At 41.8% G+C, this 16,680-nt stretch overlaps 1 protein-coding gene across 2 annotated transcripts in view; it reads right to left on the reverse strand.

The window, feature by feature from the left end:
• LOC127580329 (voltage-dependent calcium channel subunit alpha-2/delta-1) overlaps window positions 1-16,680 on the reverse strand; it is a 532,630-nt gene that overhangs the window by 214,263 nt on the left and 301,687 nt on the right. For both annotated transcript variants that reach the window (XM_052033643.1, XM_052033642.1), the window contains one exon: window positions 12,104-12,235. In XM_052033643.1, coding sequence (XP_051889603.1) covers window positions 12,104-12,235 — 132 coding nt within the window. The remainder of the gene's footprint in view (window positions 1-12,103; window positions 12,236-16,680) is intronic.

The raw sequence follows: 16,680 nt of genomic DNA on the forward strand, positions 1-16,680 counted from the left end.
CCTGTGGTACCCCACAGGATACCACAGTAATCCCAGCTATTCACAATATAAATTAATGATTAGGATGAGGGAAGTAAATGCACCATTTCCAAGTCTGTGGATGACACAAAGCATAGGGATGGTGAACCTTGAGGAGGATGCAGAAAAGCTCCAGGTTGACTTGGACAGGTTTGGGGAGTAGGCAGAGATATGGCAGATACTGTGTAATGTGGATAAGGTTATGAACCTTGGTGGCAATAACAGAAAAGGACATTATGTGAACAGCAATAGGTTGGGAAAGCAGAAAGTGCAACAAGATATGGGTGCCATCGTGCACCAGTTGCTGAAGTGTGCAAATGCAGCAGGCGATTGTATGCTGCCCCTCATAGTGAGAGGTTTCGAGTATACCAGTGGGGGTGACTTGCTACAATTATTCAGGGTCTCAGTGAGGACTGTGCATTACTTTGATCTCCTTATTTGAGGAAGGATGTTTGTGCCATGGAGGAAGTTTGCTGGAATGAATCCTGGAATAGCAGGACTTACACATGAAGGTAAATTGCGTCAATTGGTCTTATCTTCACTGGAGTTCAGAAGAATTAAGGGGAACTCATAGAAACTGAAAGGACGACCATAAGAGCAGAATTAGGCCATTTGGCCCATCGAGTCTGTTCCGCTATTCCATCATGGCTGATTTATTTTTCCCTCTCAACCCCATTCTCCTGCCTTCTCCCTGTAACCTTTGACACCCGTACGAATCAAGTACCTATCAACCTCCGCTTTAAATATACACAATAACATGGCCTCCACAGCCGTCAGTGGCAATGAATTCCACAAATTCACTGCCCTCTGGCTAAAGAAATTCCTCCTCATCTCTGTTCTAAAGGGACGTCCTTCTATTCTGAGGCTGTGCCCTCTGGTCCTAGACTCTCCCATTACTGGAAACATCCTCTCCACACCCATTCTATCCAGGCCTTTCAATATTCAGTAGGTTTCAATGAGATTCCCACCCCCCCCCCCCCCAACCCACCCCTCTAAATTCCAGTGAGTACAGGCCCAGAGCCATCAAACATTCATGCGTTAACCCATTCATTCCTAGGATCATTCTTGTAAACCTCTTCTGGACTGTCTCCAATGCCAGCACATCCTTCCTTAGATATGGGGCCAAAAACTGCACACAATACTCCAAATGTGGTCTGACCAATGCCTTATAAAGCCTCAGCATTACATCCTTGCTTTTATATTCTAGTCTTCTCAAAATAAATGCTAACATTGCATTTGCCTTCCTTACTACTGACTCAACCTGCAAGTTAACCTTCAGGGAATCCTGCACTTGGACTCTCAAGTCCCTTTGCACCTCTGATTTCTGAATTCACTCCCCATTTAGAAAATAGTCTACATTATTCCTTCTATCAAAGTGCATGACTGTACACTTCCCTACGCTGTAATCCATTTGCCACTTCTTTGCCCGTTCTTCCAACTTGTCCAAGTCCTTCTGCAGACTCCCTGCTTCCTCAACATTACCTCCCCCTCTACCTATCTTTGTATCATCCACAAACGTGGCCACAAAGCCATCAATTCTGTCATCCAGATCACTAACATATAATGTAAAAAGTAGCGGACCCAACACCGACCCTTGCAGAACACCACTAGTCACCGGCAGCCAAACAGAAAAGGCCCCCTTTATTCCCACTCCTTGCCTTCCGCCAGTCAGTCATTCTTCTATAGTACCTTTCCTATAATACTATGGGCTCCTACCTTGTTCAGCAGCCTCATGTGCGACACATTGTCAAAGGCTTTCTAAAAATCCAAGTAAACAACATCCACTGCCTCCTTTGTCTATCCTGCCTGTTACTTCCTCAAAGAATTCCAGCAGATTTGTCAGGCAAGATCTCCCCTAAAGGAAACCATGCTGACTTCGGCCTGCTTTATTATGTGCTTCCAAGTATCCTGAAACCTCATCCTTAATAATGGACTCTAACATCTCACCAACCACTGAAGTCAGGCTAACCAGCCTATAAGTTCCTGTCTTTTGCCTCCCTCCCTTCTTAAAGGGTGGAGTGACATTTGCAATCTTCCAGTCCCCTGGAACCATTCCTGAATCTAGTGATTCTTGAAAGATCACTACTAATGCCTCCACAATCTCTCCAGCTACCTCTTTCAGGTGTAGTCCATCCAGTCCACGTGACTTATCTGCCTTCAGACCTTTCAGCTTCCCAAGCACCTTCTCCTTAGTAACAGCGACTACAGTCACTTCTGCCCCTGACTCTCGAATTTCTGGCAAGTTGCTTGTGTCTTCCACAGTGAGGAGTGGCACAAAATACTTATTCAGTTTGTCCTCTATTTCTTTGTTCCCCATCACTACCTCTCCAGCAGTCCGACATCCACTCTTGCCTCTCTTTTACTCTTCACATATCTGAAAAAACTTTTGGGATCATCTTTTATATTATTGGCCAGCTTACCTTCATAATTCATCTTTTCTCCCCTTATTGCATTTTTAGTTGCCTTCTGTTGGTTTTTAAAAGCTTCCCAGTCCTCTAGCTTCCCACTAATTTTTGCAATGTTGTATGCCCTCTCTTTTGCATTTATGCTGTCTTTGACTTCCCCTGTCAGTTACGGTTGCCTCATCCTCCCTTTAGAATGCTGCTTCTTCTTTGGGACGAACTGATCCTGCGTCTTCCAAATTACTCCCAGGAACTCCTGCCATTGCTGCTCTACTGTCATCCCTGCTAGGGTCCCCTTCCAATCAACTTAGACCAGCTCCTCTCTCATGCCTCTGTAGTTACCTTTACTCAACTGTAATACCGATACATCTGATTTTAGCTCCTCCCTCTCAAACTGCAGGATGAATTCTATCATATTATGATCACTGCTTCCTAAGGGTTCCTTTACCTTGAGCTCCCTAATCAAATCTGGTTCATTGCACACCACCAAATCCAGAATTGCCTTTTCCCCAGTGGGATTGACCACAAGCTGCTCTAAACAGCCATCCCGTGGCATGCTACAAATTTCTTCTCTTGGGATCCAGTACCAACATGATTTTCCCAATATACCTGCATATCGAAATCCCCATGAACACTGTAACATTGCACTTTTTACATGCCTTTTCTATCTCCTGTTGTAATTTGTACCCCGCATCCTGGCTACTACTTGGAGGCCTGTATATAATTCCCATCAGAGTCTTTTTACCCTTGCAGTTTCTTTACTCTATCCACAAGGATTCTGCATCTTCTGATCCTTTCTCACTCCTTGCTAAGGACTTGATTTCATTTTTTTACCAACAGAGACACCCCACCCCCTCTGCCCACCTGGCTGTCTTTTCAATAGGATGTGTATCCTTGGATGTTTAGCTCCCAGCTGTGATCTTCTTTCAACCACGATTCTGTGATGCCCACACGTCACATCTGCCAATTTCTAACTGCGCTATGAGCTCAGCTACCTTATTATGTATACTGCGTGCATTCAAATGTAACACCCTCAGTCCTGTATCCACCACCCTTCTTCTCAAATTTGTCTCCATGCTGCCTGAAGTTAAATTCTTATCCCTTTCTAAGCTTTCTGTCTTATTCTTTATTCTGGAGACTTCAGTAACCTCTTCTGCACTCTCCTTCCCTTTTACTTTATGCAGACTTTTTCCAAACTGTTGAAGCCACCCCCTACTATTTAAAGCACAATCAGGGTGTTCCTGATTGCCAGGGAGTCCACAGAGTAGCTTGCCCTTCACCTTAGACAGTCGGGGGGAAGCCCTCGTTAGAAAAGAATTTGGACATCTCGGATGTTCTGCTTACATGATGAGGCTTTCCACTCCATATGCGGCAGAGGCGAAGAAATTGAGAAAAAGGGATAGCATCCTTGCAAGAGACAGGGTGGGAGGAGCTGCAAGCAAGGCAGCTGTAGGCATCAGTGGGTTTGTAGAAGATATCAGTGGATAAGGAATCTCCTGAGATAGAGACTGAAAGATCAAGGAATGAGAGAGAGGTGTCAAAGATAGTCCAAGTGAATTGGAAAGCTGGGTGAAAATAACTAGTGAAATTTATGGAACTGTCGAGTTCTACACAAGTACAAGAGGTGGCACAATGCAGTCGTCTATGTAGCAGAGAAAGAGTTGAAGAATGGGGCTGGAGTAGGCTTGGAACAGAGACTGTTCAGTGTCTGTGCATCTGCAGTCCTTTGTTTCTCTTCAATATTCAAATATTTTTCATATATTCAGGCAGCTAACACACAAAAATATTCTCTTCTGTCCAATATATTTTTATTGACCCACTGTTCTTAAACATGCACATGGCTAGTTTTTTTATACAAAGTTAATTATCTCAGCCCTACATTGATTACTAGCTGCAGTGTAAAATATACAGTATAAATCACATCCCCACTGCATGCTTTTCTGCTGTATCAACAGTGAAAAACTATTCATCTTTGGGCTGTGAATATATTTGAATTCATTATTAGATTCTATACAGCAGAGTGGAGGTAGAATCATCTGTAACAAGAACAGGAGGTCCACACAATGCCATCAATGCAAATACAAAAGGATGCTGCAGCACCACAGTCTCCTCAACATTCTGCCTGAGTGGACATATCCATAGACTTTCAAGTAAAATAGCTGCATACAGAAGTCTTCACAACACTTGTATGGTTCATTTCCTTTTTCTCATTCATTATATTGTGCCTAACATCTCTGAAAACCATTTCTGAGTTGCTGACAATGGACATTCAGAGTGACTTGCACGTGTTGACCTCTCCTTAGCTCTCTACCTTGTCCCTGCCCAGAAAGCAAATTCAAAAGTTGACTGTCGCTGATATTCATTGCAAATCCTTGGCCTATCAATGCAGCCAATGGCACCACGGTAACCTGGCAACTACAACAATGGATATCCTCCAGTACACCCATGTGTGACTCATTGACCAATGTTAGCTCAGTGCAATCAACCTGAAACCAAAAGGGATACATTGAGGCATGGAACTACCAACTGATAATCTCATTATACTGGACATGGAACTTTCCAACAAGAGCAGATTACTCTTCAGTAAATTTGTACTAATGGCTCACAGTTGGTAATCTATTTTTTAAAAAAATAACATCTGGGATCAAGGACATAGAGTGTAGGGGCAGGTGAATACTCTGTAGAAATTAAAACTTTTAACTGATATACTTGGGTGGGTGCTCACAGAGTGATCCTTCCTCTCATTGTTTTCAGTAGCCAGTGGTCAAATCTATGCCTCAGCCATGAGTACAACCGCATTTGGTGGGCTGAGGAGCTGGTGATTGGCAGAATTGCAATGAGAGAGATGGAGGAGATGAGCAGGTGAAATTATCACAGAAGAGCAAAACCAGTGCCCTGCACATATGTATATCCGAGCACTTCCAACAACAAGGAAAATGTGAAGGAAGTGATCCCTCGTAATCAAGATCTATTTCTGCACCAACTGCAGCTCCACCAATGCAGTTGACATCTGGCTAAGCGAGTAGTGGGAATTGAATATAGGACCTTCCTATTCTGTAACAGCTCAGATGCTCAGCGAGTCATTTTGAAATTATATGTAATCCTACTCAATCTGATATGCAACACAGAGAACATGTAAAATCAAACTCTTAACCAGCAAATCACTGAAGGCTTGGATCTCAACAAACTGTATTTTATTATTAGATTTTACGTTGTTTTTAACTCTTTATCTCTACCTTTATATCATTTTCATGGGAATTCTGCAAACTCCATATTTCACTTTCTCAAAATTGATTGTGGTTACCAAAGGATTAAAAGCTGATTTTTCATGTTTATTAATTAAATTGTTCAACCATTATCCCTCAATGTCCACTGTTGCCTTCAGCTCAGAGAGTGATGGGCTCACAAAAGTGCTAGTCAATGTTTCAGAGCAGAACTGATGGAATGATATGTTCTTTGAGATGTCATTCTCATACAAGATGTTTAAACAAAGTCTTATCAACCTGTTCCAATAGACTGGAATTCACTCTTCGACCAACAAAACCAAAACCAGATTAACTAGTCATAGTATTTTCAGTGTGTCCACTTTGTCAGAAAATGAGTTGGAGGTTTCATTGAGCATGTGCCTGGGTTCATAGTAAAGAGTTGATTGTATGGCAAACATGGTCAATTTATTCTGAAAATAGAGCCTATTTAAAGAGCAGAGGAAACAAAACCTATAACCAGAATTCCAGTACCTTTCCCAATCTCTCCAGGAACAATGCAGTAAGAAGGTGTAGACTAATTACTTATGAGCATATTTTATCAGTCACTTGCAGCAACTGGTCACTAGGTTTTTTTTTAATCGAATCATCTCCATCCTGCTCAGAAGTACATTATTATTAACATTTTGGATTAATAGTCTTTAACGAAACGATAAATTCGTTGCATACAATTTGGCAAAATGAAACCTCAGGAGCCTGTTAACTAACCATGAAATGCTTTGGTTAACTAGGGGATCCATCTATTGGTAAAATACAATACAGATTGCATTATATTTCATCTGACAGTCTTGAGCAACTAAAATCAATCCAAGACTAAATTAGTGACCTAACTTCAATGATTTTATGTCAATCTCACCAACTACCATGATTAACCTTCATGGTGGATCTTTAATTTAAGTGCTGAAACTAATTTTGAGGTAAATATATACATCCACAATGGAGTCATTGAGCAATACAGCACAGATACAGGCCCTTCAGCCCAATGAGTCTATGCCAACTGGGGTGCCCACTCATCTGGTCCCAATTTCCTGTGTTCAGCCCATATCCTGCCCCTGCATGTACCTATCCAAGTGCTTCTTAAAAGATACTATTGTACCTGCCTTAATCACTTCCTCTGGCAGCTCGTTCCATATCCTCGCCACTATCTGCGTAAAAAAGTTGCCCCTCAGGTCCCTTTTAAATCTTTCCCCTCTCACCCCAAATCTATGCCCCCTAGTTTTGGACTCCCCTACCCTGGGGAAAAGACTGTTACCATCCACCTTATCAATGCCTCTCATGATTTTATAAACCTCAATAAGGTCACCCCTCATTCTCCTACGCTCCAAGGAATAAAGGCCTAGCCTGGCCAACCTCTCCCTATAATTCAGTCCCTCTAGTCCCAGCAATATCCTCTTAAATCTTTTCTACTCTCTTTCCAGTTTAACCACCTCTTTCCTATAACAGGGTGACCAAAACTGTCCACAGTACTCAAGATTCAAGATTTACTTTATTGTCATTTCTCTGAGTATTTACATACACAAAAAAAATGAAATACTGTTTCTCACCTGCTCATATCAGTGCAACAAAAAAAGTGATAAATATCTAAAATAGTCTATAAAAACATCTCTAAAACAAAACTAAAAACATATCAACACCACATACTCATATCTGTTAAAGTGTGTTTATGTATTAATAAGTGTTTATTCAGTTTGAGATGAAGTTCAACATATCAGGTAACTAACTATCAAACTGTTTCTGTATTGATGTGAGTATGTCCGTGTGTGTGGAGGGAGAGCTTGTCGGTGGAAGGGGAAGGGGACACAGTCCATTTATGATCCTGACTGCTTGTGGGAAAAAGCTGTTCAGCATCCTACTAGATCTAGAGCAGATGCTCCTATACCTCTTCCCCAATGGCAGGAGGGAAAACAGGTCATGAGAAGGGTGATGAAAGTCCTTAATGATGGCCGTAGCTCTGCAAACGCAGCGTTGCTGATAGATCTCCATCAAAAAGGGGAGAGGGGCACCAATGATCCTGCCAGCTGTCTTCACCATCCTATTGAACTGCTGTTGTTTGTAGGCCTTGCAGCTACCAAACCAGGAGGTGAGGCAGTAGGTCAGGATACTTTCAATGGTGCCCCTATATAAAGTGATGAGGTATGGAAAAGGGAGGCCTGCCTTTCTGAGTCTCCGGAGGGGGTATAGCCGCTGCTGGGCTTTTTTAACAACGGCTGCAGTGTTAAGAGTGGAGGTCAGATCATCTGCTAGGTGAACCCCCAGGAACTTAATGTTGCTGACCCTCTCCACAGCAGCACCATCAATAGTCAGCGGTGTATGATCATGCTTGTCAGCCCTCCTGAAATCAGTCACCATCTCCTTTGTTTTGTCCACATTGAGGGCGAGATCGTGGAATCTGCACCACGCTGTTAGCTGCTCGACCTCCATCCTACATGCAGACTTATCATTGTCACTGACGAGACCCACCACTGTTGTGTCATCAGCGAACTTAATGATGTAGTTGGTGCTGAATCTAGCAATACAGTCGTGTGTGATCAGGCTAAACAGTAAAGGGCTCAGGACGCAGCCTTGAAGGCGAGCCTGTGCTCACTGAGATGGTTCCTGATGTATGACTGCCAACTCTAACTATCTGCTGCCGCTGCGTCAGGAAATTGAGGACCCAATTGCAAATGCCAGTATCCACTTCTAACAGCCTCAGCTTTTCCACCAGCTGTTGTGGAATGATTGTGTTAAATGCTGAGCTGAAGTCGATGAAGAGGATCCTGGCATATGTATTCTTCCCCTCCAAATGTGACAATGTGAGGTGTAGCAAAGTGGAGATTGTATCCTCTGTGGATCGATTGACTCTATATGCAAACTGTAGGGGATCTAAGTTTGCAGGAAAACAGGTCTTAATATGCTGCATGACCAATCGTTCAAAGCATTTCATTATTATTGGTGTAAGGGCCACAGGACGGAAGTCATTCAGGCAGGCTGGGTTTGACTTTTTAGGGACAGGAATAATGATGTCACTTTTGAGGCAGGTGGGCACTACTGCCTGGCTGAGCGAGATATTAAAGACGTCTGCAAAGACATCCTTCAGCTGCTCTGCACAATCCTTTAAAACATGTCCAGGAATGTTGTCCGGCCCCGCAGCTTTATGCGGATTGACGTTGGCGAAGGCCTTTTTCACTCCAGCTGTAGACAGCTGAAGTACCTGGTCTCTTGATGATAGTGGAAGCATCCGTGCCTGAACGGTGTTGTTTGCCTCAAAACGTGCATAAAAGACATTAAGTTTATCTGGTAAAGAGGGATCATTGTGACATATCCGCTGGGGGTGGGGGGGGGGGGGGGGGTGCCGGCTTGTAGTCGGTGTTTGTTTGAAATCCCTGCCACAAATGACGTGTGTCTTTGTTGTTCAAGTGTGAGCTCACCAACAACTTATACAACTGCAACATAATGCCCTGACTGATGAAGGCCAGCATGCTAAACATCTTTTTCACCACCCTGTCTACCTGTGATACTGCTTTCAACAAGCTATGCATTTGTACCCCTAGGTTCCTCTGTTCCATTACACTCCCTAGTGCCCTACCATTCATAGTACAAGTCCTACACTGGTTTGACTTTCCAAAATGCATCACCTCACACTTATTCTGTATTGAAATCCATTTGCCACTCCTCTGCCCACTTCCCTAACTGATCAATGTCCCCCTGTAATCTATGACAACCTTTTTCACTATCAACAACACCTCCAAATTTCATGTCATCTGCAAACTTACTGATTAAGCCCTGTGCATTCACATCCAAATCATTTATATAAACAATGAATAACAAGGGTCCCAACACTGACCCCTGCAGCACACCACTAGTCACCAGCTGCCATTCCAAGAAACAACCTTTAACCACCACCCTCTGCTTCCTACCTCTGAGCCAATTTTGAATCTGCCTAACTAGCTCTCCCTGGATTCCATGGGACCTAACCTTTGCCCTCCTGATTTCCCTCGAGTATTCTTAATCTTTTTATAGTCATCAAGATAGTCGCTTGTCCTCGACCTTCGAAACCCAACGTATCCTTCCTTCTTTTTCTTGACCAGAGCCTCAATATCTCTCGTCAGCCAAGGTTCCTGAAACTTGGCAGGTTTACACTTCACCCGAACAGGAATGTGCTGCTCCTGGACTCTTGATATCACACTCTTAAAAGTCTCCCACTTGCTGTTTGCTCCTTTCCCTTCAAACAGGCTCACCCAATTGACCTCTGCTAGATCCTAATTCCCCCACTCAAAATTAGCCCTTCTCAAGTTTAGTCAAAGTGCTCTTTGACTGCCACCTCAGTTACCTGTCCTGCCCCATTCGCTCAGAGAAGGTCTAGTATTGCACCCTCCCAAGTAGGGCCCTCTAGATATTGACTCAGGAAACTTCATAAATTCCACCTGACCAGTCCCTTAACACTCTGGTAATCCAATCAGTACTGGGGAAATTAAAATCTCTCACTGATACAACCCTATTATTATTATAACTATGAGCAACTTCTCTACACAACTCCTCCTCAAGTTCCCACTGACTACTGGACGGTGCGTGTCTATAATATAGCCCCACTAGAGTGACCCTCCCCTTCTGGTTTCTAAGCTCTATCCATATGGCATCACTGGACGATCCCCCAAGAATGTCATCTCTGAATACTGCTGTTAATGCCCCCCCTTATCAAAAAGGCAACACCCCTCCTTGCTTGTCAGTACCTTTGTCATGCCTGTAGCATCTGTATCCTGGAATACTGAGCTGCCAGTCTTGCCCTCTCAGCCATATTTCTGCTATGGCTATAACCTATAACATCCCGGTCCTCAGAGCCAATCCATACCGAGTTCATCCACCTTGCCTGTTAAACCTCATGCATTGAAATAAATGCAGTTGAACTGGGTATTCCTTTCCCTGCCTTAACTGTACCCCTGGCTATCCTGATTACTAAACTTGCTCTCGCTGGCTACTGCTTTATCCCATGACTTGCTCCTGCTTAGAGTCCCACCCCCCTGCCAATCCAGTTTAAACCCTCCCGTGTAGCATTCTCAAATTTTCCTTCAAGAATATTGGTCCCTCTCTGGTTCAAGTGCAACCCATTCCTCTTGTACAGGTTGCCTCTAACCCAGAAGAGATCCCAATTGTCCAAGAACCAGAATCCCTGTTCCATCTCCTCAGCACAAATTCATCTGGCCTATCTTTCTCATTTCTTACCTCACTAACATGTGGCACCAGGAGGAAACCAGACCCTCAAGGTCCTGCCTCTGAATTTCTTACCCAACTCCCTATAGGAAAGAAAACATCTGTCTATATTGCCTGTCAACATTTTCCTACTATAAATTGGTAAGTCTGCATTTAAGATGGAAATTAGCTCAATAATAATCTCCACATTGTGGTTATAACACCAATGACTGTTTTAATGTCATTACTAGAGGGAGGTGGTAACTGTAGTTTATGAAGAGGTGTTTGCTTAACTGGTTGTTACCTTCATTCTTCTCACCAGCTGCCAACCTGGTGGGAAGAATATGGCATCCTCTCCACTCAAACCCATATAAAATGCACATGGAGTCCAAAGTTCCCATGTCTAATCAGGAGTCCACCTATTGCCAACATCAGTGGCATTAAAATCAAAGGTTATGGAAACAGGAGCTGGAAAGGGATATATATTTTAGTCGCATGCCTGTTCTGTTCCTGTGAAGTTAAGATCACCCCTGTGGTCCTGCCTCAGTTTGCAACACCAGGGTCATTTGGAGATGATCAACAATCCAAATCCAACAACAAAACTGATTCAGCTTTAGAAAATGAGAGCAATGTCATTTACTCCAGCACATTTATATTACTATCAGGAGAAAGGCTCCACTCTTCAAACTAACATACAGTTAAATGCATGAGATTGATTGCAAATAACTAGGATCAACTGCATCAAAGCAGAAGAAGATCAGCCAAATCCTGTTTTGCACTAATTCAAATGATTACAGAAACAGCAAAATGCTTTCACTTAGACTGCATTAAGGTCCATGAATCTTGGCAAACAAATATACAATTTAAATATACAATTTCATACACTGAAACTTGGATAGACTATCTAAAACAAGGAATTCATTCAAGACCCAACCCTGGGTCTCAATTGCCTCAAAGTGCATGAGTGCTCTTGAATGAGACGTGGATAATGTAGCCATTTAAAGAATATGACATATCAAACGTTCCTCTACCTGTAAAAACAAATCAAACAAGGGACCAGAGCATCACATCTTGTGCTTAACACAAATTTGATGGCAATAGCTTTGAAATAAATTTCTTCTCCAAACCTTTAACTGATTTCATAAACGCTATTCCAGCCATACATGAGGAAGCAGAGAAATCAGTGGCATTTCAACATTACCACTAAACTGCAATTCCCAGTCCCATTACCTATTCATCTTGTAAACTGTTTACCTGGATAATATCTAGCCAGGCCAGTTGCACTTCCAAAAACCTGCCACATTAACGTAGGATCTTCTTCTTTGTTACGCTTGAAAACAGGATCTAGATCTGCCGTCCAGTTGAGTTCATTTAAAACAATTGTTGCTGAAAAGCAAGAAACAACTCAGTTACTCATCAGCTCATTACTCCAATGCTCAAATCAAAGAGAAAAATAACTTAAGTCTTCTGGCGAATTATTTCTGGACTGGAACAGTATGGAGACAGTCTGCCATTATTAAAAGCCACGTGGTGTAAACAACATATTTCTTTTAAAATAATCATAATAAATCTGGTACAAAAGGTACCTTTTGTTATAAAAAAAAACAGAAAGACGAATGAATTGGTCAATTCCCACTGAATGCGTAACATTTTGTGTCATATCTGCCATTCTCGAGATTGATTAGGTCTTGCATTACTGATGGCAGCTTCTGGCATTTCATTTCATTTTAAATTCATTATACAGAGAAAGGCTCCCACTTAACACTTGCAATAGCTTTTTCCACTTGTGCTCGAAACTGGAGGAGAATCCACACTGGACAGACTCATGAAAGCCTTGTGGAACACGCAAGTTTCATTCAACTGAGTACTGCTTTTCCATAAAATAATCAAATATTCGATGAAGTCTGGACAAAGTTCAATATTCGCATTTCTCAACACACCTTTGCCAGCTGAATTTCTGTGCAACTTTGGTGAGAATTTCACCTCAGGCACACTGAAGCCCCAGAAAGCACCTGGCATAACAACAGTGCAAATTAAATAAAGCACAAGCTCAGAAAGGGCCATTTGTCATATTTTCTCTGCACATTTCCTGACTACATAGAAGGAGGCCATTTAGCTCATCAAGTTGGTTCTCAAAGCATTCCCATCAAACCCATTTCCCCATTCATGTTCCTCCTAACTAATTCTGCCACTCAAGCCCTGAAACCCTCACTCCTGAGTTTCCCACCATCCTCCTGCACAAAGGGTAATTTACAGAAGTCAATTAACCTAACAACCAACTACTATGTCTTTGGAATATAAGGAAACTGGAACACCCAGGGGAAACACATGCGGTCACAGGGAGAATGGGCAAATTCAATACAGACAGCACTGGAGATCAGGATCAAACCCAGGTCGCTGGAGGTGCGAGACAGCTGCACTACCTACAGCACTTGAGTCACTCTGAGTTTATTTTTATTTTCCTAACATCTAGATATTAGCAAAAAAAAAGAACGTTAAAGTTTATCACTTCCTCTATCTTGGAGATGGCACAGCCACAAGGTGCAAGTAAATTGGCTGCCTTTATCTTTATCCATCAGATCTAAAGGACTAGTGAAATAAGTACCGCAGATGATGGTCCTGCCCTCTCTGGCAGTGCCTCTGCCTCCAACATTAATGGCGACAGAAGGAAAACTCAACCATGAGTCATGATCTGGGATTCACAACCTCAACAGGTGGTGGAAGCAGATTCAATCACCTCTTTCAGAAAGAAATTGGTCATGTATCTCATGAGTAACCTCAGCGACTTGAGCTTGAATTCCAGTTTTGACCATGGTTTGGGTTCAAACTCTCCAGCAGTCAGAACATCAGGCAATCTGCCTGTGTTTAGGAATTTAATCATTTAAAATCTCAAGGCAGAAGAGAAAAAAATTTCAAAGCTGTAATATTGTGATTGTTGCTGGTAAAACTGTGTACGAGAAAGCCAAAAGTCATGCAGAAATTCATCACTGAAACAACGGTGTAATCCCAAGCTTGCTTTTACATTAGTTGGTTTCAGGTCTCATCTGACACAAATCAATATACTAATTTCACTGCTACACAGCAGTGGAAAATGAAATACTTCATCGCACAATGGGAACAACACCATCCCCGATGATTTCTTCCAGATAAGCATCTCTATTCTTTTATCACCAATAAATGACTCAAAATTGTGCAGTCTTGACAAGAATAATTCCAATTTCCTAATAAAATTGAAATCAATACAATGGTCTTGTAGAATTGCTTTCAAAGCAGTGCAAATGAATGTAAGTAGTTGGTGATTTATCTGGTGTTCTCGTCCAGTAGAGCATTGAGCAATGTTGAATACTTCACTTGTGATGATCACTCAGTGTTACCTGACATTTTTTGGTCCATTCATAGGACATTGCAGTCACAGGCATTTGTTGCCCATTCATTCGCACCCTTAAGGAAATGCTGAGATATGCCATCATTCTGACATATTATAATTCATGCAGTGAAGGTCTCACCACGGCACTGATAAGTAGGGAGTTCCTGGATTCTGACCCTGTGATAATGAAGAATTCCTGATATATTTTCAGGCTAGGATGGAGTACAACATGCTAGGAAATTTGATGTGATGGTGATCCCATGTACCTGTTACTGATTTACTTCTATGTTACGGAAGTTGTGGATTTTAATGGGAGTTAAAGGCACCTTGGCAACTTATTGCAATGCATTTTGTAGATGGTACACACTGCGTCAACTCCGATTGAGTGACTGGAACGCTAGCTTAACATCTTAAAATGTTCAATTTTACACAAAATGTATTGTACAAAGGTACTTGTATTATCAGTAATTAAATGTTATTTGATACACCAGTCAGTAAAATAATTTAAATATTTTCAATAGTTAATACTTCCATCCTCAAAACTGGCCAGATCCCTGGGTGTACTGATCACCCACATAAGTTTCCAACAATTGTGTTTACTTGTGATAAATCAGGGGTACTCCAAATATTAAGCTGGAATTTGGGATCAAATTCTAAAATTTTCTGGTGATTAATTTTTATGTTCACTAAAATACTTCTGGTTATGCCCCAGTCAAAACAGAAAAGAGATTAGTGTATTTTTATAATTCACTTTCAGTTATTCAAAACTAGTGGACCAGACTTGAAATGTTTATTGAGTGACCAACTCATTTTCAGCTGTATTGATCAAACTGTACCAAGTTACCCTTCTTAAATACACTCAGGAATAACTTTAAAGCAATTTTGGTTGTGGGGGATGTGGATGGAAAAGAAAAAAAAATCACTCAGTTTACCATAGAAAGCATCCTATCTGGATGTATCACGGCTTGGTATGGCAACTGCTCTGCCCAGGACCACAAGAAACTGCAGAGAGTCGTGGACACAGCCCAGTGCATCACAGACACCAGCCTCCCCTCCTTAGACTCTGTCTTTACCTCTCACTGTCTTGGTGAAGCAGCCAGCATAACCAAAGACCCCACCCACCTGGGTCATTCTCTCTTCTCTCCTCTTCCATTGGGTAGAAGATACAGGAGCCTGAGGGCACATACCACCAAACTTAAGGACAGCTTCTACCCCACTGTGATAATACTATTGAACGGTTCCCATATACAATGAGATGGACTATGACCTCGCGATCTACCTTGTTGAGACCTTGCACCTTATTGCACTGCACTTTCTCTGTAGCTGTGACACTTTACTCTGTACAGTTATTGTTTTTACCTGTACTACATCAATGGACTCTGTACTAACTCAATGTAACTGCACTGTGTAATGAATTGACCTGTACGATCGGTATGCAAGACAAGTTTTTCACTGTACCTCGGTACAAGTGACAATAATAAACCAATACCAGTACCTCTGAAAACCAAATGCCCAAGGCAACTAACTCATCAACAATAAATGAATGCTGCAAACCCAAGGCTCTGCCAGGGTCTACCAATCCAGAAACCTAACCAGCACCATTCTATTGAATTAGTCTTTGAAGAGGATACTAATAGCAAAATGTGCAAGGGTATTATTCTTCAATAACATACTGTAAATTTTATCTGTAAATATAAATTTATGGGTAAAATTATTTGCACCGCTAACTATTTCATAGATTTATTTTATATTATTACTTGAAGAGCCTTTCTTTAGACTGGAACCATGACTGGAAACAGTAGCTATGACACCCAAGACCACAGCCTCCTTTCTCTCAATATGAAAGCATAACCACAAGATTGGAGCTCTGTGACTGTTGAAATCTAAATGGGAGTTGTTACCATTAATACCATAAATGGATATTTTCTGACACGTAGAGAACACTTAAGTATGTTTAACTCTTTAAGTACAAATTTGGGGAAATGAGCAGCATCCAAAGAGTCACTAATGTCATTTTCATGCATACACCACTAAGTGCAAACGAGTTGCAGAGTCAGTTTGGCAGTGTCAAAACAACAAGGGTGATGGAGAGGAAATTAGAATGTTTTTTCATGTAACTGAGTCTCAAAGAAAGGGATGAGAGGGAGGCTTAAAATACCAGACCCTCAAACCTCATGTATCACATTATGCCCCAAGTTAGTAGCAATTTTCAAGACAAGTTACTAAAATAGAGTATACATCTAATAAAAGTCACATCTGGTGCTTTGGCAGATCTAATATGAAATTTGAGCTGATTATCCAGCAACACCAACAAGACACATGTACCACAAAATTATGAAAACTAATCTCATTTTCTCATCTCCTCAAAGAGCTTTCAAAATCAAACTTCATGTGACCCCTCCATCTGTCATGCTTAAAAGAACTTGGAATTAAATAGTGTCATGCAATTCCCAGGATGTACATG

The sequence above is a fragment of the Pristis pectinata genome, chromosome 19 (assembly GCF_009764475.1).
Source record: "Pristis pectinata isolate sPriPec2 chromosome 19, sPriPec2.1.pri, whole genome shotgun sequence".
Classification (NCBI taxonomy): Eukaryota; Metazoa; Chordata; class Chondrichthyes; order Rhinopristiformes; family Pristidae; genus Pristis; species Pristis pectinata.